The sequence below is a fragment of the Gallinula chloropus genome, assembly GCF_964237585.1.
Source record: "Gallinula chloropus genome assembly, chromosome: 35".
In the NCBI taxonomy this organism is placed as follows: domain Eukaryota; kingdom Metazoa; phylum Chordata; class Aves; order Gruiformes; family Rallidae; genus Gallinula; species Gallinula chloropus.
The window spans coordinates 1660147-1685742 of NC_140120.1; the positions used below are offsets into that span (position 1 = coordinate 1660147).

At 55.8% G+C, this 25596-nt stretch overlaps 1 protein-coding gene across 1 annotated transcript; it reads right to left on the minus strand.

Moving 5' to 3' along the window:
* Positions 1-7890: 7890 nt before the first annotated feature.
* Positions 7891-16002, minus strand: LOC311203120 (scavenger receptor cysteine-rich type 1 protein M130-like; the record flags this gene model as incomplete). Its single annotated transcript, XM_084277754.1, has 9 exons — positions 7891-8102; positions 8513-8608; positions 10874-11188; positions 11803-12117; positions 12414-12728; positions 12812-13132; positions 13741-14055; positions 15411-15725; positions 15984-16002. The coding sequence occupies 9 exons, from the start codon at positions 16000-16002 to the stop codon at positions 7891-7893; spliced, it is 2223 nt and encodes a 740-aa protein (XP_084133880.1).
* Positions 16003-25596: the final 9594 nt, after the last annotated feature.

Consider the following 25596-nt stretch of genomic DNA (forward strand, 5'->3'; position numbering starts at 1 on the left):
CTGCTGCTGCCATCAAGTGTGGAGACCTGTCAGAGAAGGAAAGACAGTGATTAGTTAGGGAACTCTTCTTTGAGGAAAACCTCTCCTAACACTTAGGGAATGCCCCCAGACTGATTGTCTGTATGAAGGAGGACTTTTGGCAGGTCTCTTTTTGGGAGGACTCTTTTGTTCTGCCTTGAGAGTTCCACTGCTGGGAGGAGGGTCAGCTGTGGGCTCTTGATAACTCAGTCCTGCCTTGCAGCAAAAAGTAAATATAAGTGTGGTGTGATGGGCTAATTGAACCTTCACAAACGCATGGTGATGAGCAGCATTGCCATGGCCTTCTGCATGGGGCTCCTCTCTGGGGCACAAGGCTCCCTAGGAGAGTGGTGCTATTTTAGGAGGCAGCCTGCAGCCCAGCAGGAGCCCCCGGAAGGCCTCAGGTAATAGTGAAGCAAAGGCAGCAAGGACAGGAGGGGAAAGAGCAAGAAATGCTCCAGCAGAGGCTGGATGCACAGGGACAGACAGGCACTCAGGTGTTTCTCCTCACTGGGGGTTGGGCTGTCAAGAAGACTCCTGATGCTAAGTCTGTGCTGGGTGGCAGAAACCAGGGTGTTTCTGTGGGAAAATGTTTGTACTGTAGGGGATGTCATGGGGGTACCAAATCCCTACTGCCATGGCATTGCTGGGAGCAGCTCCTTCTCCCTCCCTGACAATGTCTCTGCTGCCTGGAGCTGTCCCTGCAGCTGCTCCTCTCTGCCCATGTCACCTCCTGCTCTGTGCTCACAGACCTCATCCAACCTGCCTTGTGCTCAGCTCTGCTCTGCAGACCCCTCCTGGCATCAGGGCACTGCCCAGGGAACCTCTGTGTGTGCAGGGCTCAGGCAAAGCTCCAAAGTCTTAATAAAATTTGTGTTTTCATTGCATATTCTTTGGAGAGAAATAAGTTCTCATCAACCACAGCACAGCCCACAGGAGAGGAACAGTCAAAGCAGACACTGCCTTGCTGGAAAATGCTTCCTTGATATTTTTTTCAAAGTCCCTTTGGAATGTGTCAAGAATCAGCTGGAGCTGGAAGTAAAGCTGACCCAGGCAGCATTTTCTTACAGAAGAAGGAACCTGTGCTGCCCTTCCCTGGGTCACTCCTTCAACCCACAGCTGCTGTCTCTATCACTGCGGAAAGCCCATAAGCCAGGCTGAGTTCTGACCCCTGGCAGCAGCAGAGTCCCTGCCCCAGCACACAGACCCTCGGTCACAAGGACCCTGCTCACAAGGACAGCCCTGGGCACCCCTCAGCCATGCCCAGGAGAAGACAGCTGTCCTGCCCTGTCCCTCTGATGGGGCAGAAGGGCATCCCTTCCAGGCAGCACCTTCTGGTCCTAGAGAGAACCTGTCCTCCTGACAGACCCCACACACTGCCCCATGTCCCAGCTTTAGGAGATCCCTCCAGGAACAGAACCTGCATTGCCCTGCACCCACAGACATACCAGGCAGAGTGCTGTGGAGATTTCTCCTCCAGTGAGCTCTCAGCATCCATCAGCTCTCTCAGCCTCACAGGTCTCCCCTCGGTGCCTCCAGGCAGTGTCCCCAGCCCTGTGTGCTTGGCAGAGGAGCTGCTCCTGGCCAGAGCTGTCTCTCTGCAGTGCTGCAATATTTCTGAGCTCCCACTGTCCATCCCAGGAGCCCAGCCCAGCTCACAGCAGAGGAGCAGGTGAAGACATCATACCCTCCATTCCCTCTGGGCTCCTCCCTAGAGCTCCAGGGAGCCTACTTGGAAAGAAACTGAAGTTCTCACTACCTTTCCCTCCCTTGGCTGGGAAGAAATCCTTGTGTCCATTAGAGTCCTTTCTCCTGGTCAAACCAGAGCTGGGCAGGACAATCACCTTTCCTTGTCTCTGCATGAGACAGGACCCCCAGGCAGGGACAGGCAGGGGGGTCTGTCCCCCTGCAAAGGTTAAGGGGCATGGCTGCCTGGGAGCTGCTGGTGCCAGTGCCCATGGGTATTACTGAGGGTGGAGGCCAGGAGAGAGGTGCTCAGACACCAACCCCTGTTGTCACCTGAAGGGCCAGAGGTGAAGCCATGCCCAATCAAAACTCCCAGAGACTCTAGAGGGGGATGAAGTCCCTGTAGTGTGCATTAAATCCAGTTGGCAAAACCTGACCAGGTTATTCCTGCTACAGGCAAAGACAAACCCATTTGTGGGATTGCTTGAACTCAGGGACCTGGGTGCACGTGGTGGGTGGTGAGAAAGGATGGGGATCATCTTTCCACAATGTTTCCTCCTGAATCTGATAGGGGATGGAGGGTCTCCCTGATCGTTATTTTATTTAAATGGAGGCCAGATGAATTTCTAGCTGGGCTTTGGACCAACAATGAGGAGAAACTCTCATCCTGTTGTTCTGCTCTCAACATCACATACCGCAAAATGCCCCAGGTAGAGCCTGAGCAATGCCTGAGGGACAGGACCTGTCTTCCCTGGGCTGGGGGTCAGGGTTTGGCCTTTCTGCTTCATCAAACCAACCCAGGGCTTGCTCAGCATCTCAGCTGCTTGTACATTGCCTTTGCCTACCAGCCAACATGGCCTCCAATTACCTGTGCTAACGAGTCCCTGGGGAGGCTCAGCCAACAATGGCTCTCAGCGGGACTCATTAATACTTCAGGTACTTTGGCTTCTGCTTTTGACATGGAGTTTTTTGTGTCATCTCCTCTCAGTACCTGAGCTTCAAGGACTCAGCACCAAATGCACCCCAGGGCTCATTAAAAAGAAAAAGCAAGCCCTAACGAGCTATGTCTCTTGATGTAATTATCTTCAAGTCTTCAAGAGATGTACAGACCATTGAAGCTGTTCCAAAGGGAGCTCAGAGTAAAATTGATTTCTTTATAAGGGTGTAGGTTATTATTTTCACTGTAGAGGAGAGGTGACAACCTCTGACTGAGATTGATCCAGGGTGCCTCCTAAGGAGGTCTGGACTGGTCTGAAAAAGGGTCCCTTGAGGCAGTGGGGACAACCTTGCTGCACATCTCCACAAGCCCACCATGACTCTCACCAGCCAACTGGGACTTGCATCCCTTGTCCTTACATCAGGTCTCTCTCTGCACTCCACAGTGGGGCATTACAGCCCCTCTGTACCAGCTCCCCTGCTTTCCTTAGAGAACTGGCTGTACACAGGCAGCACACAGGGAGTTATTTTCCCAACAACAGAAGAAACCTGACAAGATTCACCATTAAATTCAACACTCCTCACTCTGTGCCAAGTGCAATCTGCCACCAGTGAGGTTCACCTGCCACAAAGCTTAACCCTGTGAGAGATGTTCTAGTGAGGAAGGAGACTGTGGAATCACCACAACTCAAGAGCTGGCTAAAGACAGAATGAGTCAGACAACTGCCAGAAAGGCAAGGGTTTAACTCCCTGAAACTCAGAGCAGCAGCTGGATGGTTGGGAGGTGTCTGAATGGTCCAAGGGGAAGAGAAATCTAGAGAGCAACCACAAGTGCTGCTGTGCAGATCCACTGCTAAGTGGTGCTTTTAGTCATGGTCATAGAATCATAGAATCTCCTGAGTTGGAAGGGACCCATAAGGATCATCAAGTCCAACTCCTGGCTCCACACAGGGCCAGCCAAGTCAGAGCACGGGACTCAGCGCACCATCCAGATGCTTCCTGAACTTTTTCAAGCTCAGGACTGTAACAACTCCCTCTGTTCCAGGGCCTGACCAGCCTCTCAGTAAAGAACCTCTCCCTCATATCTAGCCTAAACCTCCCCTGCCACAGCTTCATGCTGATCCCGCAGGTTCTATCACTGGCCACCAAAGAGAGATCAGCACCTGCCCCTTGTCTCCCCCTCCTCAGGATGCCACAGACTGCAATGAGGTCTCCCCTCAGCCTCCTTTTCTCCAGGCTGAACAAACCAAGGGACTTCAGCCTCTCCCCATGAGACTTCCCCTCCAGACTCTTCACCATCCTCATTGTCTCCTCTGGACACTTCCCAATATTTTAATGTCCCACTTGTACTGTGGTGCCCAAAACTGCACCCAGCACTTGAGGTGAGGCTGCACCAGCACAGTGTAGAGCGGGACAATCCCCTCCCTGGACCGGCTGGCAATGCCACGCTTGATGCACCCCAGGATACCCTTGGCCCTCCTGGCTGCCTGGGCACACTGCTGGCTCGTGTTTAACTTGCTGTCTACCAAGACCCCCAAATCCCTCCAGTGTCTGACCCCCCAGTCTGTATGTGCAGCCAGGGCTGCCCCTTCCCAGGTGCAGGATCTGGTGCTTCCCCTTGTTAAACTCCATGGTGTTGGTGACTGCCCAGCTCTCTGACCTGTCCAGGTCTCTGCAAGGCTTCTCCACCCTCAACAGAGTCAACAGCTCCTCCCAATTTGGTGTCACATGCAAATGTACTTAAGACACCCTCCAGTCCAGTTGTCTGGTCATTTCTGAAAACATTAAAAAGAATCAGAGAATCACAAGGTTGGAAAAGACCTTTAAGATCATCAAGTCCAACTGTTCCCATCCTAAGCTAAACCATATCACTAAGTACCTCATCTACCCCTTTTTTTGAACACATCCAGGGATGGTGACTCAACCCCCACCCTGGGCAGCCTGTTCCAGGCCCTGACAACCCCTTCAGTAAAAAATTCTTCCTCACATCTGATCTGACCCTGCCCTTGTGCAGCTTGAGGCCATTTCCCCTTGTCCCATCTCCTGTCATCTGGCTGAAGAGACCCACCTGCCTGCACCCTCCTGGCAGGGTAGTGTAGGTGGTGAGAAGGTCTCCCCTCAGCCTCCTCTTCTCCAGGCTGAACACCCCCAGCTCCCTCAGCCACTCCTCACAGGATTTGCCCTCCAGCCCCTTCCCCAGCCTCATTGCCCTTCTCTGGACTCACTCCAGGACCTCAATGTCCTTCTTATGGTGAGGAGCCCAGAACTGGACTCAGCACTCAAGGTGCAGTCTCACCAATGCCCAGCACAGGGGCACAATCCCCTCCCCAGACCTCCTGGCCACACTGTTTTTGATACAAGCCAAGATGCCCTTGTCCTTCCTGGCCTCCTGGGTGTTGCAGAATGGCTTGAGAGGCCAGGCCATGAGCCTGTGGAGCAGCTGTCCAAGCAGTCGCCTGTGTAGCTCAGTCAGACCAGGCCCCACACCGTGTTGGTGAGAACAGAAGGGTCAACAATCGGTCAGGGTGTTCTTGTGTCTCGTGCAGCAAGGCCACAAGATGTGGGAGCAGGAGGTGTGATAAGGATTCGGTGCTCCTGGGGCTGAGAAAGAGACATGATTCCCAAGGTGCAAGATGGGTGGGGTATGTAAATGTAACCTTTAGCTAAGAGCCAATTAGAATACGACAAATACAACACGTGGTAGGAACAGTATCAAAGTGTCGTGGTTTCACCCGGCTGAGGGCCAAGATCCACGCAGCTGCCTGCTCCTTTAAGGAAAAGAGCAGGTTATAGGGAAGAGGGAAGGGGGGTGAGAAGTAAGGGAAGGGAAAAGGAATAGAAAGGGGCAAATAACCCCAAGATCAAGAAATTAAGAGGCCCGTGGGTTGGGATAAGGATAGTTTACTAAGATAACAGAAAGATACAATGTAACAATACTAACAGGACTTCAAAGCAAAATATATGAAGCTGTTGATACACAATGCAGTTTCTCACCAAACCATACAACTCAGGCCGTGCCACCCAGAGCCGTCCCAGAACCCGACCGTCCCCCAAGAACCGCGCGTCCCGGAGCCGCCCCAGGCCTTCCTCCCATCAGCCCCCGATATCCTGGGCAGGACGTAACTGGCGTGGAATACTCTCTTTGGTCAGTTGGGTCACCTGTCCTGGCTTCGCCCCTCCTTTCTCATGAAGAGCTGAGAAAGTCCTTGACTGTCTGACAGCAACTAGAAACATCAGGGTGTTATCAGCAGTACTCCCATTTTACTCTCAAACACAGCATTCATCTGCTGTTACAAATGAATTTAACTCCATCCTGACCAAAACCAGGACACAAAGGAAGGGTGTGCTTGCCATGAAGTTGAAGTTGCTTTATCAGTCACACTGATTGGCAGCATCTTCCCTCTCGTCGTGGCACCCATCCTTGGTAACAGTCTTGGTAATAGTCTCTTCCCTTGAGGGAATTTTGGGGAAAATGTGAGAATTAGGGAATTTGGGGGGAAAATAGAGGATTTGGGGGGAAACGTGAGGATTTTGGGGGAGATATGAGGATTTGGGGGAATTCCTGGTTCCTTGTGCACGGAGAACATCCTGGAGTGACCAGAGGTGAAGCTGGATGAGTCGTGGCCAGGATTCTGGGAAGACTTTGGGTGAAATTCCAATGGTTTTGGAGTTTGTGCTTGAATGAGACCTGGATCTTTGTGCCAGGATGCCAGGGAGATGCCAGGAGGTGGGGACATGGCAGTGGGGTGTTGACCACCATCAGCACCACCACCACCATCTCTGGCACAGTAGTCGGTGGCCGTGTCATCATCATTGACTGATGATGCGTATCGGGCGTCCCAACCATCTCCAGCCCCTTCCCAGAAAACCCATCCCAGGGTCTTTGATGGTTGGATCAAGAGTTGACCCAGTTGACCCATCCCTTGGCCATTGGCCTCCGGCTTTGACCGTTTCCCTCCAACATCAACCCCTTTCACCCCAACCCTCAACTGGTCACCCCAACCCTTTACTCCCTCAGTGTCAGGGCATTCTCTATTCCCCTCCAGAGGATCCTTTGGGTTTCTTGACAGTGGCAGAGATTTTACTCTGTGTGGGACTCCACATCAGTGCCTTTGGCAGCAGGGAGGCAGCAGGAGCCCCAGTGAGAAGGGAAATTGGGTTCCCCATTCTGGTTCCCCCATGTCCAGGCAGCCCTGCAGCAGCCCTACTGCTGCCATCAGCTGAGCACATCAGCAGAGGGGGTGCTGCTCTGTGAGGGTGGGTTTAGAAAGGGCACAGATGCCAGACTGGGACAGGGGTAAGGGAGGAGGGGGGAACATGAGGAAAGATCCCAGACACACCAGGGTCAGTGAGGAAGGAGGGGGAGGAGGAGTTAAGGAGAAAAATACCCCTTCCTACCCAAAAAGGCTTTATTAGGAACAAGTGGGGAGGCACAGAGTAACCACAGGAGAATAAACAGAGAGCAAACCCCGGGCTGTTTCTGCTGCCCCTGGGAGAAGGGAGATGGGTCCCTGGTGCTCAGGGCTCTCCCAGATGCACAGACCTCTCCTCCCTCCTGGCTGCAGCCAGCTGCATGGCCGGGACGGGCTGTGCTGGCCCAGGGCTCAGGGGCTGCTGTGCACTGAGCTCTGGTGTCACAGCCTTGGTGTCCTCAGGGGGATGTGCCAGAGACACCTCTTCAGCATCGTCATAGCCTGTGCTGTCCTGGGGAGGGGACCAGGCATCTCCCTCAGCTCCAGGGGCCTCAGCACGTCTCTGGGGGTGCAGGTGTGTCCCTGCAAGCAGCAAGGCAGCCCACTGAGTGATCGTCCCACGAGGTGCCCGTCCTGACCTGTACATCACCTTCCTCCCTTCTCCTCACCAGTGGAGAAATATTTACCTCCCTCTTCCACCAAGGGTCCCCCCCCAAGGAAAACACCCAGGGCAGGTTGGTCTATTGCCAGACTGTGGGCTCTCAATATGGCAGCAATTCATCTGGCACCCCAGGAACCCACAGCACTGTCTGTCCCTCTCACCTCCACGTGCATCCCTGGGACCAGCTCCCTCCTCTGGTGCCCTGGGCATTTCCCAGTCTCCTTGCCCAGACACAGGATCCTCCCCAGGCTCAGAAACCTCCCTGGCATCATCATAGCCATCTGCTGGGTCATCTCTGGGCAGGACAGGCATGTCTGAAAGGAGAGGGGAGATGCTGACAGTGAGGAGACACGTCCTGCAGAGCAGAGGAAGGGAGGATGGGCAGGAACATGGGCCTCAGACACTGGATTTGGCAGCACCAGAGGATTCCCCTGCCCATTTCCTCCCCTGCTGCTCACGGTGACACTGGTGTCCATCACAAGTGTGCAGGGAGGAGAGATCCACCCCTTCCTGCCCCCCATTACCTGGTGCTGATCCTGGACCATCCTCCTCCTCAATGTCCTCATAGTGGGTCTGCATCTTGGTCAGGGACCCCTCTGAGTAGGAGCCTGGAGAGAGTGATGGAAGTTTTATGGGGTGAGTTCTGCTGACCCAGCTTGTGCTCAGTGCTGCTGGGGACAGGGGACCCACCGAGCCAGGATGAGGGGTCAGGAGTTTCCTTGTTCTCCTGCGAAAAACCCCAACTCACAGGGGCTCTCAGAGCTGCCCCGGGACAGCCCCTTCCCTCACCCCTCAGCTGACAATGGGATGTAGGGACACACAGAGAGGGGCTGTCCACTGTCTGGGACAGGATGAGCTGGTGAGGATGAAGCTCTTCTCCAGCTCCAAGACCTGGCTGAACCACATAGCCCCAATGCTGCAGGGACCTTGGGCCAGGGGGCTACAGGGGGTCAGTCTTAGGTGGAGGCCAGGGGAAAGAGCCTTGGAGATACGGCCCCCATGAGGGACCCACACCCACCTGACATGCTGAACCTTGGCTGCTTCTCCAATGCTGGGCTGTACCCGATCTCCTCGTACAGGGCCTCAGGGAAGGGCTCCCAGGCTCGCTCAGAGGCTGCAGACAGAGGCAGGGCTGGCTCAGGGATGTGGCTCAGGGATGGGCAGAGAAGGGATGGATCCTGATCTGCTCCCTCAGACCTGTTCCCCTGGCTCAGCCCAGGGCTGTCCCACAGCACAGCCCCAATGTGCTGTCCTCTCACTCCTGCCACTTCCTCAGGAAGTGCAATGTCCCCTTGGAGATTGTCAGGGGCAGCAACACCCTCACACCCTCCCTCAGAGACCCCCCCTTGTGCCCCTCTGGACCCTGGATCCTGTTCCTGGTGCTGAGCTTGGAGCAGCTCCTGCCTTTCCTCTCCCCTGGAGCTGTCCACTCTCTGCCCAGTGGATCCATTACACAGCCCCTGCCCTGCTGGGGGGACGTAAGGGTTGGGTGGAGGAGCAGCCAGGGGTCCTGATGCTGAAAGGATGGGAGGTGCTGCCCAATGATTCTACCAGCATCTCGCACCCCCAGAGCTCCCTCCCCATCTCCCCAGAGCACTCCCAGTGGCACATCCTCATCTATCCCCCTTTATCCCATCTCCCCAGCCCAGAGCCCCCTCCCCATCTCCCCAGAGCACTCCCAGTGGCACATCCTCATCTATCCCCCCTTTATCCCATCTCCCTAGCCCAGAGCCCCCTCCCCATCTCCCCAGAGCCCCCTCCCCATCTCCCATGAGCACTCCCAGTGTCACATCATCTATCCCCCTTTTATCACATCTCCCCAGCCCAGAGCCCCCTCCCCATCTCACCAGAGCCCCCTCCCCATCTCCCCAGAGCACTCCCAGTGTCACATCCTCATCTATCCCCCTTTATCCCATCTCCCCAGCCCAGCTGTGCCATTTCTCTCCTGGCCCCATCCCTGACTCCCCCCATGTCTGGACTCTCTCTCCCCCTTCCTGCTGGTTGCCCGTGGTCAGGCAGTCAATGGGGTGACACATGGGACTGTGGGCAGCACACACTCCTGTCCCCCAGCTATGCCTGTACCACTCACTGACACCCCACAGCCCCCCTGGCCTTGCCAACACCCATCTTCACCTGGGACCATGGAGAACAAACCCACCTCTGTGCCCAGCCCTGGCGCTCCACGCTTGCCCAGCCAGGAGGGCCAGGAGCAAGCAGAGAAGGGCTCCCAGGATGATGCAGATGATGACAAGCAAGGACTCTCTCCTGCTGCTGGTCAGACGGTCCCGGGTGGCATCTGCACAGGCAGGAAGCCAGAAATAGCAGCCCCAGGGCTGGGAGAGGTAGGGGGCTGTGACACCACAGTCCTGACCCCATGACACCGGGGTAAGGGACCCCAGGGGGGAGTGATGGGGACGGTCCCACCCTTCTGGGGACTGACATCCCACCTCGGTAAGTCCCACCCTGGCAAGGAGCCCCTTCCCCCTGGCTGTGGGTCACAGCCCGGCCCTGGGAAGAGCCAGCGCTGATACACAGGGCAGGTTACCTGCTCGGGGGGTTGGTGCTGTGGTCCTGGGTGCAGCTGCAGAGGAGGAGAAGGAGAGCTGTGGGTTAACTGGGATACTGTGGGTAATGGGAATACTGAGGGGCTGGTTACTGGGGACACTAGTGGGGTGGTTACTGGTAATACTGGTGGGGCTGCCCCGTGGCTGCCATTGGGCTCTCCCAACCAGCATGAACCCCCCAAATCCCATTATATACCCCCCGAAATTAGTATGAATCCTCCAAACCAGTAGAGAAATACCCAAACCACGTATAGATGCCCTAAAAACAGTAAAATCCCCAAAACATGTATGAAACCCAAGAAACCAGTATAGAACTTCCAAGACCAGTATAAAACCTCACAAACCAGTATGAATTCCCCTAAACCGGTATGGACAACCAAAACAAGTATAGACTCTCCCAAACCAGTATAGAACCCCAAACCAGTACACAACGCCCTCAAACCCGTATGAACCCCCAATAAAACCAGTACAGAATCCCCTCAAACCAGTATAGACACCCCTGAAAACCAGTATGTACCCCCCAGAACAGTATGAACACCCCAAAACCAGTATAGCACCCCTCAAACCAGTATAGAACCCTGAAAAGCAGCTGCAGAGGAGGAGGAGGAGAGCTGTGCTGAGAGGCTGGGTGTGCAGGTCCCGGGGAGCCTCCTCTCAGACACCCCAGGGGTGTGTGCATGTGTGCAGACATCCCTGGCACATCCCACCCACACTGGCCCTCCTGTGGGGCTGCTCCTTCAGGGGTGGCCAGGCAGGAGCCCAGGGCCCTGCTCGGGGCCACGGGCAGGACAGTGCAGCCCCCGGGAGATGCTCACCCGAGCAGTTGACGGCAGCGTCCTCCTTATGCCGGCAGGCGCCGCTGTCCCCGGGCCGGGCCCAGCAGTGCTGCAGAGACGGCTCTGTGCCCCGGCACTCCACCTGCTCCAGCCAGATGGGGCCCGTCCCCTTCCCAAATGCCGCCTCGCCCAGGGCAGACACTGCGGGGCCACAGCCCAGCTGCCGGCACGCCACCGCTGCGTCCAGCATGTCCCAGGAGTCGTCGCACACCGTCCCCCAGGAGCCGTGGTGCCAGACCTCCACTCTGCCCGAGCACCCGCTCTTGCCTCCCACCGCACGGATCTTCTCCCTGTCTGGAGAAGGCAGAGACCCCTCAGGGCTCCAGGGCAGCAGGCAGAGCCCGGCCATGGGAGAGAGGCCTGCAGAGGAGCAGCTACCTGTGCAGCTCCTGGAGTTTGGGCACGTGGCATGCAGGGCTGGGGCATTTCCTGTCTCTCTGTCTGTAGAAGGAAATGCCGTGGTGAGGGGCTGCAGCAGGGGGGTCGTGTGGCAGAGAGCGGGGCTGAGTTCTGCCTGTGCATCCCTGAGTCACCTTGCTCAAGGGAGCAGCTGAACCCCGGTCACTCAGGGGACACACCCGGCAATGTGGGGGACCCTGACTGCTCAGCCCCCAAGGGAGCCTGGTTCACAGAGGGCAGGATGGGGGACACTGTTTGGAGCCCTGATGGGTCTCTGTTGAGACCTCCCCTGCAGACACCTCTGCCTCCCTCAGGCTCTGCTGGCAGCCTGGCTGCCCACGGCTGCTGAATGTGTGGGGTCTGAGAGCTGAAGGCTCCTTTGTGCCACTTTCAGCAGCAGAAGGGTCTGGCATGGAAAGGAAAAGCCCCTGTGGGTTCGGTCTGTGTCTGACAGTGCCCAGAAGGGAGCAGAATCTGGGGATGCTGGTGCCCGGGTGGCTCAGAGTTACCCTGGCAGGTGATGTGGGTCTCATCGCGCAGGTCAGTGCAGGACTGTGGGTGCCAGGGAGCGGAGGGACACTGCCAGAAGGAGCTGTGACTCTTCCCACACTCCACACGATCCACCCAGGCAGGGCCACGCAGCCTTCCGTAAGTCGGGAATGGGTCCAAGGATACTGCATCCCCACAGCCCAGCTCCTTGCACGCCAGAGACACCGTTTGGAGAGTCATTGAGTTGGAGCAAATGCTGCCCCAGGTCCCGTTATAGAAAACCTGCAGGCGCCCGGAGCAGCTGCCGTTCTTCTCCAGCCTCAGGGCCACAAACTCTGTGAGGAGAGACACCAAAGGGAAGAGGATGGTGCAGGGATGTAGGATCAGGGGTGCCCCTGAAGCCCCCAGACAAGGAAAATGCATGGCCAGACAGTCACCCTGGCAGCCCCTGACAGACAGACAACCCTTCCCTCCATTGTCTCCCCAGAGATGCCATGTGGGACAGAGAGGACCTGTGTGTGGGTGTCCCCAGCATGGGCTTGGGCAGGGGCTCAGCAGCAGCCATTGCCGGCTCTCCCCTTGTCCCCACCTCCCCTGTCCCTGGGCTCCCAGCACAGCTCCCAGCACAGACCTGAGCAGACGACTCCGGCGTCCTCTTTGTGCCCGCAGTCGGGCTGCCCCCAGGGCCGTGCCGGGCAGTCCCACAGAGCAGCTTCGGCCCCCGAGCAGCTCACGCTGCCCAGCCAGACCTGCCCGGCGCCTTCCCCGAAGGCAGCAGAGCCAACAGCCTCCACCGCCCCTCCGCAGCCCAGCTGCTGGCAGACGACGGCGGCGTCGGGCAGGTCCCAGCCGTCATCGCAGACGCTCCCCCAGCTGCCCCGGTAGTAGATCTCCACTCTGCCTGCACAGCGCCCGGGCCCATTCACCAGCCGCACCCGACGGCTCCCTGCAGCAGGAAGAAGCCCAGCTGCTGTCAGGGGATGGTGCCCACCCAGCCCACAGCCCGGGGGTCCCTGCAGTGCCACTCACCCCGGCAAACGACCCCCACGTCCTGGGCAATCCCAGCTGCCAGCGCGCTCTCGGGCAGGGAGGTGTTGCAGAGGGTCAGGTTGGACTCATGCCCTGCGCACCGCACCCCTCGCAGCCCCACAGGACCCGTCCCTCTCTCAGGCTTTGGGGGGTTGTAGGCTCTCTCTGCCTCTCCACACCGCAGCTGCCAGCACACCACGCTGGCCTCCTGCACGTCCCACTGGTCATCCAGGACTCGGCCCCAGGTCCCGCGCTGGAAGATCTCCACTCGCCCGTCACACCGGCTGCCTCCACCCACCAGCCGCAGGGCCCCGGAGCTGTCTGAGCCTGGGGAGAGCGGCCATGGCCCAGCCTCAGCAGCACCAGAGAGCCCAGAGACCTGCAGTGCCTCTCCAGTCTCTAGAAACCTCACAGCTCTGCTTCCTGCCCCAGGGCTGTGCAGTGACCTTTAGGAGCAGGTTTGCCCATGGTCCTTGAGCTCTCCTGGGCAAGACAACACCCAAAACCTCCCTGTTGAGGCAGATGGAGCAGCTCCCACAGGAGGGAGGACTAGATGGTACAACGGGGATGGGCAGAAGTAGGACAAAACTTGCTCATCCTCAGGATTAGCATTGCTACTGCTGAGCCATGGGGCACCCCACACATCTCTGCCCCTCTGCACCCCTGGGTTCAGGGACTGGGAGCTGGTTTGACTCTGAGCCTGCCAGTTTCCCAGGAGGGCAGAGATGTCTGACCCTGTTCAGTGTCAGCTCTCCCACCTCAGAGCGTTCAGTTGGAGCAGATCACAACTCTCCAGATCACTCCAGGTGAAGGGAGTTTTTCTCCAGGGAGAAGCTCACCCTGCGCCCACCATGGGGTCCCTTGCTTTGGGTGGCCATGCCACACCCCAGGGGACAATGGGGGTAAGAGGCTGTTTTCCCAGCACTCACCTGAGCAAATGACAGCAGCGTCCCTGTCGTGGGAGCATGGGGAGGCTCCCAGGGCAGTCACTGGGCACTGTCCCAACTGGGCTTCAGTCCCGTCACAGTGGAATGACTCTCTCCAGGTGGGGCCGGTGCCTCTCCCAAAACGCCCTCCTCCAGGAAGGGACTCAGCAAACCCGCAGCCGAGGTGGCGACAGAGAACGTGGGCGTCCAAGAGGTCCCAGTGGGAGTCACAGAGGGTGCCCCAGGTCCCCAGCACCTGGACCTCCACCCGCCCATCACAAGCCGTGCTGCCATTCACCAGCCTGAACCCTGTGTACTCTGGGGACAGAGGAAGAGGGGAAAAGGGGCATTGGTGCTCTTCACATATGGCAGCTGTAGGACTGGCCAGATGGACACCCTTCCCTTCTCCTCCTTCTGCATTCTCTTAGGGCTGCAGGAAACTTCACCCCTCCTGCCTTCAAACCCAGTTGTGTGTCCTGTCCCTATCCTGCTCCCTCCCCCCAGCTCATCCACATCATTCAGGACCCCACCCTGAGTCCTTACTTGTGCAGATGACACTGGCATCGTTGGCGTGGGTGCAGGGTGGGTCCTTGTGGGACCCTGTGGGACAGAAAACCAGAGAGGATTCATTCCCCAAACACTGCAGCTCTCTGTCCCAGATGGAACCAACACCTTCTCCAAAAGGAGCTGCCCCAGGGATGGACAGGGCTACCCCACACTGCAGCTCTTCACAGACCACGTCAGCGGCTTTGGGACCAAAGTCTGAGTCACAGACAGTTTTCCACTGGTTCTTATCACGGATCTCCACTCGTCCTGAGCAGGGGCTGCCCCCTCCAACCAGCCGCACAAACCCTGGAGCAAGCAAAGACCCCTGTGAGTTCCCAGAGCCCTCTGGCAACGTTCTGAGCATGTCTCACCCCATCTCTCAGGTAGCTACATGCCAGGAGCCTCACAACCATCCCAGCAGCTCCCAGTGGGTGCTGATGGCACAAAAACACCAGAGCCCCTCCCTGCTCTCCAGAAATCAGCACAGCACTGGGGGCTGGCTGTTCTCCCACAGCCACAGGCACCACTCAGATAAACTGCTGCTCTTCTGGAGACCCTGGGGTGCTGGGCACCAGCCCCAGGCCCTGAAGCACCCAGAGCTCTCTGGCCCGAGGTGATGGGCCCAGGTGCTATTGGATGCTGCAGCCTTCTCTGCCTACCTCTCATGGAGTGACCCTGTAAGAGACAGGAGGTAGCCAAGGGCCACCCTGCTCTTCGTCCTAATCCCTTTGATCCTCCCCTCTGAGTAGCTCCTCTGCTTTGGGCCACTCCTATCTGCCAGGGAACACAACTCAAAAGGCCCTGGCCACCTTTGTTCCTTCCCTGGAGCTGTGCGTGTCACATGAGCTGCGACAAGGTCCTCATGGCTTCCAGACAGGTTTTCCTGAACACATCTATCTCCCTACACCAGGCAGCCATGGAGCATGGGCTGAGCCACATGAGGGGTCAGGCAATGGCAGGTTCCCACTGGGCTTTCCTCAGAGACCAGGGAAACCATCAATGACAGTCTCAACTCAGCAGTGACCAGCCACACCAGGCCCTTTTCCAGTACCCCCTTGCTGCCCTGAGGGTACACTCAGCTCCCTTCCCCATCGTGGCCACAAAGGTGGTGACAGCTGGCCCCTTACCTGAACATGTCACTCCAGCATCCCAGCTGTGATAACAGTTCTCTTCACCTGAGCCATCGTTTGTGCACTCAGACAGGGCAGACTCGGTGCCATCACACCTAACACGGTACATCCAAATGGGGCCAGATCCTGGCCCAAAGTATGCATAGTCATGAGCTGCAACAGCATCCCCACAGCCCAGCTGCTTGCAAACCACTGCAGCATCGTTCATGTCCCAGCCGATATCACACACTGTCCCCCACTGTCCCTGTTGTTTCACCTCCACTCTTCCAGCACAGCGTCCACCACCATTTTCCAGCCTCACCTCTGCAGCCCCTGCAAGCACAAACATGGGAACCTTCAGGAGAGCACTGAACACTAGACCACAGGTCTGGAGGTTCCTCCTTCCCAGGAACCAGTGTGTATGATGTACCCTTCCAAGCTGTCCTCAGGGCAATGTCAGGCTCACATTGGTCCCCAAGGCTTTCCCCATGCGGGAGGTGCTCAGCTCTAACCCCACTGGGTTATTCACAACCCCACAGCCAGCAGCACCTCCTCCAAGCTCAACCACCACCTTCCCCTTCCCACCCATACACTGTGCCCGGATCTTCATAGGGCACAATCTCCCCACAAGCCCAGACCCCCCTGCAACAGCCCTGTGCCCCCAGACCCACAGGGAAAGGCACAAATTCAGTTGACTTGAGCACTGTCTGCCCCTCATCTCAGTGGCACCTCCAAAGACACCCCATTCTCAGAGATACCTCGATGTTCCCACTAGTGCCCGCTGACCCTCTCTTTGGGACCAGGATGCTGCACTTACCCCTGCACAGCTGAACCCAGAGCAGCAGCCACAGCACCCGAGGGGACAGGAGTCCCTCCATCCCCAGCCTCAGCCTCCTGTCCTGCTGGAACAGCCCTGCAGCACCACACTCCCTGTCACAGCTCCTGGGGACCCACAGAGACGACAGTGATGAAAGGGTAATATAACTCTTAGATGCAGACCCAGCTGCATGAGGAGCCAATCAAAGCAGCAGCACCTTTTTAGTCGTTATCGGGAGGTATCTCCCCTCCGACACAGCCCAGCCCTCCAATGAACTCCTCCAGCTCCGTTCATGACCATATATGAGGGACACAGAGGTCCCGCTGCGCATGTCACGCTCACTGTGACAGGGGATGGTCATGGGACAAGCTGGGTGTGGAGGAGAAATGGGTCTGTCCCCGCTCGGTCCCTGCTGGGAGCACTGGGAGCAACGAGCATCTCCTCTGCTGGGCTCATCCAAGAACCCAAGGCCAAGAACGTCCAGGCACCGCCAAGCCGTGGGAGCCACGGAGCTGGGACTGCTGCGGGTCTGTGTCAGGCTGGAAAGGAAACAGCCCCTGCTCCTGCTCCAGCCCCGCTGTGCTGGGAGCAGCAGCTGGGAAAAGCCCTTGGCCAGGGGCAGAGCTCCAGCCCAGGAGTGCTGGCTGGCCCCTTCCTCCCCGCAGAGCCCCACGGCGGGTCCCTGGCAGGAGCCCGGGCTGGGCCATGTCCCTGCCCTGGCAGCAGACACACAGCCCAGGGGCTCAGCCGTGTCCCTGGCTCTCAGCGTGTCACCCAGGGGCCGTTATTCCCCCCTGGGCAGAGCGGGAGCTGGAGCCTGCAGGTGCACAAACCACAGCCCACGTGACCTCGCAGCGCTCGCCCTGCTCCCCCCGGGCAGCAGCCTGTGGTTTCCTGCTGGCACCGTGCCCAGGCACATCCCTGCAGTGCCCTGAGACACTTTAAAATATTATAATAAAATTATTAAATCATTAATGAAAAGGAGAATCTTCCACCTTTATTGGTTGGGGGGGGATCCATTGTGACTGAGGATGTAGAAAGGTCTGAGGTACTTGACGCCTTCCTTGCCTGTCTTTAGTAATCAGAGCAGTTTCTCTCCTGATACCCAGACCCCTGAGTGGAAAGATGGGGACGGGAAGTGGATGAAAGTCCCAAACATCCTCCTCACTTGCTTTTCAAAGCCTGTCTGGTTTCAAACACGGTCCGTTGGAACTTTGATGGACAGAACTGAAGTGGGAGGGGCTTCCCTGGGGGGAGCTGCGGTGGGCGGGGCTTCACACCAGACATCACTGCCACCTCACAGTGCTGTCACCATGTCCCCAGGCAGCATGAAAGGCAGCAGCCTGCCCTGTCCCACAGACAGAGCTGCCACAGGGACAGCTAGAAGACCTCCTAAGAGGGAGCCCTTAAGGAGCAGCTGGAATTCCCTGGCACATCTTGAGGGAGGCAGAACAAAAGCAGGAAGAGTCTAATGGATCTACTGGGCTGCTGGCAAAGCCACCTTTAGAGCCCATCTGCTGGATGGAAAAGCTGCTCCAGGAGATTACAGCCACCACCCATCCCTGCAGGTGCCAGAGGCGCCTTTTCTTCTGGAGAGCCATGGCCAGGGCAAGGGAATTCCTCTGGAGAAGCCCTGCAGAGCTCACCATCCTCGCCTGCCATGGAGCCAGGGGCAGCAGTGCAGCTGTAAGCCATGGGATGGAGAGAAGTGGCCAGGGTCCCACTGCTCTGCAGCACCCGCTGGTGTCCCCAGTAGGTGCAAGGGAAGGACACTGGCCCCCAGGGTCCATCAGGCGGGTGGGGCACCTGGACCCTCAGATGCTCAGAGGGCTGGAGCAGCTCCCCTACAAAGAGAGGCTGAGGGAGCTGGGCTGGTTCAGCCTGGAGAAGAGAAGGCTGTGGGGGGAACTCATTGCAGCCTCCCAGTCCCTGAAGGGAGGAGAGGAACAGGAGGAGAATCAGCTTGTTAAAGGGGTAGATAATGGCACGACAAGGGGAATGGATTAAAACTAAAGGAGGGAAGGTTTAGGCTGGATATTAGGGGGGAGTTTTTTACAGAGAGAGTGGCGAGGTGCTGGAACAGGCTGCCCAGAGAGGGGGTGGAGAAGCATCTTTGGCCTGGCTGGGGCTGGCACGCAGTTGGTTTTCCTCCCAGCAGTCTGCACAGTGCTCTGCTTTAGATCTGTGACCCAAACTGTGCTGAGATCACACAGATGCTTTAGCTATTGCTGAGCAGGGCTTGCACAGCATCAAGGCCTTCTCTGTTCTCACTCTGCCCATCCCAGGGAGGTGGCTGGGGCTTGGCAAGAGTGTGGGAGGGGACAAAGCTGACCAAAGGGGTTGTTCCATCAACATGACATCATGCTTGGAGATAAAACTGGGCAGGGCTTTCTTTCCAAGGGGAGCCTGGTTGGGCATCAGTCAGTGGGAGGTGAGAGTTGGTTAGTGACTGCCTTTACACCACTTCTGTTGGGGGTGGGGTGCTGAGGCCCTGGGTTTCCCTTCACTTTTTATGCTCTTTGTATCTGGAGTCCAAAGGTTTTATTACTTTGACTCTTCTGTTTCTCTCTCCCAGCCCACTGTGGGGCAGTGATTGAATGTCTGGTGGGTTTTTAGAAACAGTCTGGGCTCAATCCATCACAGGTGGGTTTGGAAATGTGTGTGAACAAGACAGAATTACTTTGTGATTAGTGTTTACACGGTGATGTGTCTCTGGGAAGGTCTCAGTGGTGGTCGGTTGTGTGTGGTTATTTGGTCACCAGGTGAGAAGCTGCCCTGTGTGTCACCCACTGTGCATATTTCAACCTAAGTGCTGTTGTGATTTCCCCCTCCACTCTCTGTCCCAGTACACTCTTCTGAAGTGAACCCATAAAGTTTACCTTTTGTCTTCCCATTCTTCTCCCCATCCCTGTGTACTGTGGGTGTCACAGTGCACAGCCTGTCTCTGTACTGGGGGTGTCATAACAGACAACGTGACTCTGTACTGGGGGTGTCCAAACGGACACCCTGCTTCTGTGCAGCAGGTATCGCAATGGACAGCCTGCCTCTCTACAGGGTGTGTCCAGCCCTGTTTGTCTCTGTACTGGGGTGCTGTAAAGGACAGTCTGCATCTGTATCATGGGTTTCTTGCACCCTGGGTGTCTGTACGGGGTGTGTGGTAACGGACAGCCTGCCCATGTACCAGGTATGTCGAAATTAAAAGCCTGCCTCTTTATCAGGGTGTTGTAATGGAAAGTTGGCTTCTGTATCAGGTGTGTCTGGCAACTCCTTGCTCTGTACCAGCTGTGTCTGGCACCCCATTCCTCTGCACCAGCTGTGTCTAGCACCCCATGCCTCTGTACCAGGGTGCTGTACAGGACAACTGGTCTTGAACCGGGGGTGTCTTGCACCCTGTGTGTCTGTACAGGGTGTGTGGTAATGGTCAGCCTACCTCTACACTGGGGGTGTTGTAACGGACAGCGTGACTCTGTACCCATGCTGTCTTGCACCCGGTGCCTCTGTACCACAGTTGTCATAATGGACAGCCTGCCTCTGTGCTGGGGATGTCATAATGGACAATCTGCCTCTGTCTGGGTCATCTCACACACTATGCCTGTGTACCAGGGTTCTCTAAAGGACAACCTGCCTCTATACTGGGGGTGACTTGCACCACAAGTCTCTATAAGGGGTGTGTGGGAATTTAAAGCCTTCTTCTGTACTGGGGGTGTCTTAATGCACAACCTGCCTCTCTACCAGGGATGTCATAATGGACAGCCTCCCCAGCTACTGTGGATGTCACAATGGACAGCCTGCCTCTGTTCTGGGGGTGTCATAATGGACAGCCTGTCCTCTGTAACCGGGGTGATGCAATGGACAGCCTGACTTTGTACTGGGTGTGTCTGGAAGCCCGTTCCTCTGTACCAGGGTGCTATAAAGGACAGCCTGCCTCTATACTGGGGGTTTCTTGCTCTGTGTGCCTCTTTACAGGGTGTCACAATGGACAGCCGGCCTCTATACTGGGGATGTCTTGCACCGTGTGCGTCTCTACAGGGTGTCACAATGGACAGCCGGCCTCTGTACCAGAAGTGTGGTATTGGACAGCCTGCCTCTGTAGCAGGTGTGTCATAACGGACAGCCTACCTGTGGAAGAAGTGTGTCTGGAACCCCGCAGCCATGTACATGAGATGCCAGAATAGGAAGCCTTCTTCTGTCATAATGGACAACCTCCCTGTGTGCCATGGATGTCACAATGGACAACCTGCCTCTGTACTGGGGATGTCACAATCAACAACCTGCCTCTGTCCGTGGAGCCTGGCACCCCGTGCCTCTGTACCAGGGTGCTCTAAAGGACAACCTACCTCTATACCAAGGTTGTCTTGCACCAGGTGCCTCTGTACGGGGTGTGTGGTAATGGAAACCCTTCCTCTGCACCGGGGGTGTCTCAACGCACTGCCTGCCTCTCTACTGGGGGTGTCATAATGGACCATTTACCTCTGTACTGGGTGTGTCATAATGGACAGCCTGCCTCTGTACAGGGTGTGTCTAGCACCCCTTGCCTCGGTACCGGGGTGCACTAAAGGACAGACTGCTTCTGTAATGGGTGTTTCTTGCACCCTGTGTTTCTGCACAGGGGGTGTTGTATTTGGCTGCCTGCCTCTGTACTGGGGGTGTGGTAATGGAAAACTTGCCTCTGGAGCAGGGGTATCTGCCACCCCATGCCTCTGTACAGGGTGTGTCTGGCACCCCATTCCTCTGCACCTGGTGTGTCTGGCACCCCATGGCATTGTACTGTGGTGAGTAAAGGTCAGCCTGCCCTTAAACTGGGGGTGTCTTGCACCCTGTGTATCTGTATGGAGTGTGTTGTAATGGACAGCATGACTCTGTACCAGGTGTGTCATAACAGACAGCCTCCCTGTGGAGAAAGCGTGTCTTGAACCCTGTGCATCTGTACATGGGGTGCCAGAATAGTCAGACTGCCTCTGTAAGGTGAATGTCACAATCAACAGCCTGTCTCTGTCCTGGGGATGTCACAATGGACAGCCTGCCTCTGTACTGGGGGTGTCATAACGGACTGTTTACCTCTGTACCGGGTGTGTCGTAATGGATATCCTGCCTCTGTACAGGGTGTGTCTAGCACCCCTTGTCTCTGTACCGGAGTGTTGTACAGCCTCCCTCTGTACCAGGGGTTTCTTGCATCCTGTGTGTCTGCACAGGCTGTGTGGTAATGGACAGCCTGCCCATGTAACAGGGGTGTCGTAATGGAAAGCTTGTCTCTGTAGCGGGTGTGTCTGGCACCCCATGCCTCTGTACCAGGGTGCTGTAAAGGACAGCCTGCCCCTATTATGGGGGTGTCTTGCACCCAGTGTGTCTGTACAGGGTCTGTGGTAACGGACAGCCTGCCTCTCTACTGGGGGTGTCGTAATGGACAGCCTGACTCTATACCAGGGGAGTCTTGCACCCAGTGCCTCTGTACCGTGTGTATCATAATGGACAGCCTGCCTCTGTAACAGGGTGACAATAGGACAGCCTGCCTCCATACCGCGGGTGTCATAATGGACAGCCTGTCTCTCTACTGGAGGTGTCATAATGGACAATCTGCCTCTCTCTGGGTCATCTCACACACTATGCCTGTGTACCAGGGTGCTCTAAAGGACAACCTGCCGCTATACCAAGGTTGTCTGGCACCAGGTGCCTCTATACGGGGTGTGTGGCAATCGAAAGCCTTCCTCTGCACCGGGGGTGTCTCAACGCACTGCCTGCCTCTCTACCAGTGGTCTCATAACGGACCATTTACCTCTGTACTGGGTGTGTCAGAATGGACAGCCTGCCTCTGTACAGGGTGTGTCTAGCACCCCTTGCCTCGGTACCGGGGTGCACTAAAGGACAGACTGCCTCTGTGATGGGAGTTTCTTGCACCCTGTGTGTCTGCACAGGGGGTGTTTTATTTGGCAGCCTGCCTCTGTACTGGGGGTGTTGTAATGGAAAACTTTACTCTCTACCGGGTCTGTCTGGTGTCGGTTGATATGGCCTTGCTGTCAGAAGATTTCGGGCTGTACGGAAAGGTAGGAGTCCCCGCCCCTCCTCAGGTAACCAATAGTAGGTAGCCCGTGATGTAAGCGGACGGAAGTGACATCGTAGCCCTAGGTTATAAAACACTGTGCCCCTCGCTAATAAACGCCATTTGCCGTCCACCACATTGGTGTCTGTGAGCTGATGGACCGTGCTGCCAGAGTGTGGCGCCGGTGCCGTTCCTGAACCGGGTCGCCATGCCTATCAAAGGCAACAAGTGGTGCCGAAACCCGGGAAACTCACCTGGATTTGGGTGAACAGTGGCCAGAGAGGCGGGACCCACCAGGCAGGGAGGGCGTTCTGAGACCAACAAGGAGGATGGAAGCCCTTGTGAAGGTCGTATTGGGATTGCGCACGCAGTGGGGTATTGAGTGTCAGGCTAAAGATTTTACTCTTGCTGTTGTGAGACTTTTACAAATCGGGGTCATTGACTGGCCGGTTCATATTCTCCACCCTGAGGTGTGGGATAAATGTACTAAAGCTTTGGCTGAGGAAACTATGTCCTCTGGCAGTGGGAAAACTCTGAAATCGTGGGGGATGGTTGTGGTGGCCTTCCAGAAGGCCATACAAGAGCAGGACACTTGGAGAGCGGTGAAAGAATGTTTGTTGGTCACCCCAAAACTGGGAATCAGGGCGGCCACACAAACGTTGCAGCCCCCAGACAGTGATAAGCCTGTTGATCCCAAAGATCGAGAGGGTGATAAGCCTACTCCATCCCCGAACCCAGATCCACTTACGGAGGGTCAGATCAGGCAAAACCGTTTATGGAGGGGCAGGAGCGAGCGAAATCTTTCTGGGAAGGGCTAGCCGAGGAGGCCAGGGCTGCCACTAAGAAATCAGAATCTCAGGAAGCTGCTTGGAGCCACCTCCCTATATGTCCCAAGATGGCGCTGAGAGTGGAGAAGAAGGGCGGGGTAAAAATACTTTTGGTGGGAACAGGGAGGAAATTCCAGAGCTGGCGAGCTGACGTGAAAGGGAAGGGTGGTAGAGATAGAGAAGGAAGGGACAGGAACATGAGTGACAGGCGGAGAGCCAATCAGAACCCGCTGAGGAGGAGGGGCGGGACGAGGGGGAGGGAACAAGAACCCACCCACAAAGCTGGTGGGCGGGGTCAGAACCCAACAAAAAGGAGTGGAAAACCGGAAGTGGCCAGTCAGTCGAGTTCCGGCTCCGAGTCGAATACCAGCCAAGGCGAGTGGCTCACAAGTGATCAAATTAAAAGCCGAATTCTCTCCATCAAAAGCAAAAAGGACCAGATCATCGGGCGCCTTTGTGACCTGTGCACCCTGGTGGCTGAGGAGGACAACAAGTCAGCAAACACCCTGTCTGCCCCTGGAGGTTCCACGCCAGCAGAATCCAAAGGATGGCGAGACAAACCCCCGTGGCAAAGGGCCACAATGTCTCTGGGTGATTTTACTTTTAGGGTTTGTCGTCCCGTCTACTGGTTTGTATGAACATCGGCCACGGGAATGGGTGTTAGGAAGATGGGAGGATCAGAAAATACTCCAGAAAATCGTCACCTCAGGCCCTCCTAGCTTTAAAGTGCATCTCTGTAGCTCAGTCCCAGTGGACCCTTGTCTGTGGGATGCAAGGTACTATGTATGTCCTAGCTTTAATCCTGGCAGACCTCAGTGCTACTCCCCTAGTCAATGCTATTGTCCTACTTGGGGATGCGAGACCATAGCCTCTGACTGGACACCAGCAGCAGGACCAGGCAGGTACCTCAGAATTCAACTCGGACCTTACAATTGCGTTAGGTACAGAAAACTAATAGTGGAGAGATCTTGGAGGGCTCCGAGTGTAAAAAGACCTAAGGAGGGAGAGTTATGTAGATATTTTATGCTAAATGTAACAAATGAGAATGACTGGGGATGGACTGATGGCAAAACCTGGGGCTTTAGGTACTGGGAAGGTGGCATTAATAGGAGGGGACTAATTTTTATTAGAAGACAGGAGCTGAGAACCACCTCAGCAACCGGTCCCAATGTCGGGATCAAAAGCAATAACTGACAAGGAAGAGACAACTTGCCAGTTCCTACTTCGGCCCCAACCAGTCCCCTACCAGCTGAACGAAAGGTTCCCTTAGGCAATTCGATCCCAGACTCTCACCTTTCGGCTGGCAAATCATTCTTAGGTGTGTTAGATGCTACTTTCAATCACTGAATCAATCCAACCCCAATCTTACTAATGCATGTTGGCTGTGTTATGATGCGTATCCGCCTTACTATGAGGGTGTTGCCCTCAACACTCCTTTTAGCTACTCATCGGACGATAACCCGACTCAGTGCAAGTGGGATACACCACGGAGAGGAATCACTTTGGACCAGGTTAGAGGCCAAGGCATATGTTTTGGCAATGCCACCTTAGTGAGCTGGAACAGCGCAGTTTGTGCAGAAACCGTTGCGATCGATACAACCTATAAATGGGCAATTCCATCCGCATCAGGGATGTGGATCTGTCATCAGACAGGTCTGACCCCCTGTGTGTCCATTAAGCGTTTTAACTCATCAACTGACTTTTGTGTACAAGTTTTGATTGTTCCCAGGGTCCTATATCATTTGGATGAAGAAATGAGCTATCATTGGGCAGAAGTTGACAACAGGCTTCAAAAGAGAGAAATACTGACAGCACTGGCAATAGCAACACTGCTCGGCCTGGGAGTAGCTGGCACAGCCACAGGAGTGACCTCTCTGCTGAACCATCACCAAGACCTGGCTCGACTACAAACTGCCATCGACGAAGATCTGCAAAGACTCGAGGAATCTATGACCCTTCTAGAACAATCTGTCTCTTCACTCTCAGAGGTTGTCTTGCAGAACAGACGGAGATTAGACCTCCTGTTCATGCAACAAGGAGCCCTTTGTGCCGCCTTGAAAGAGGAATGCTGCTTTTATGCTGACCACACAGGGTTAGTCAGGGATTCGAAGGCTCAACTGAGAGAAAGGTTAGCTCAGAGAAAAAGGGAAAGAGAGCCCCAACGAGGATGGCTGGGATCATGGTTTAGTTATTTGCCATGGCTAACCACCTTAATATCTACCTTGTTGGGACCAGTTGTGATGATCATAATAGCACTGATTTTCGGACCCTGTGTACTGAACAAGCTCACAGCATTCGTCAAGGGTCGTCTAGAGAGGGTTAACATTCTCTTTGTAGAAAACAGACAGATGCTTTAAGAACGTAACCACTGAGCACTAACTGTACTGTTCTGTAGTTTTCCCTGGTATACCCTACTGTCTAAGCTACCTCTGACTATCATTCACTTAATGTGCCTTATGCTATTAACATTATAAGCTATCAATATTATAACTTACCACTATTATATATTATCACTAACATATT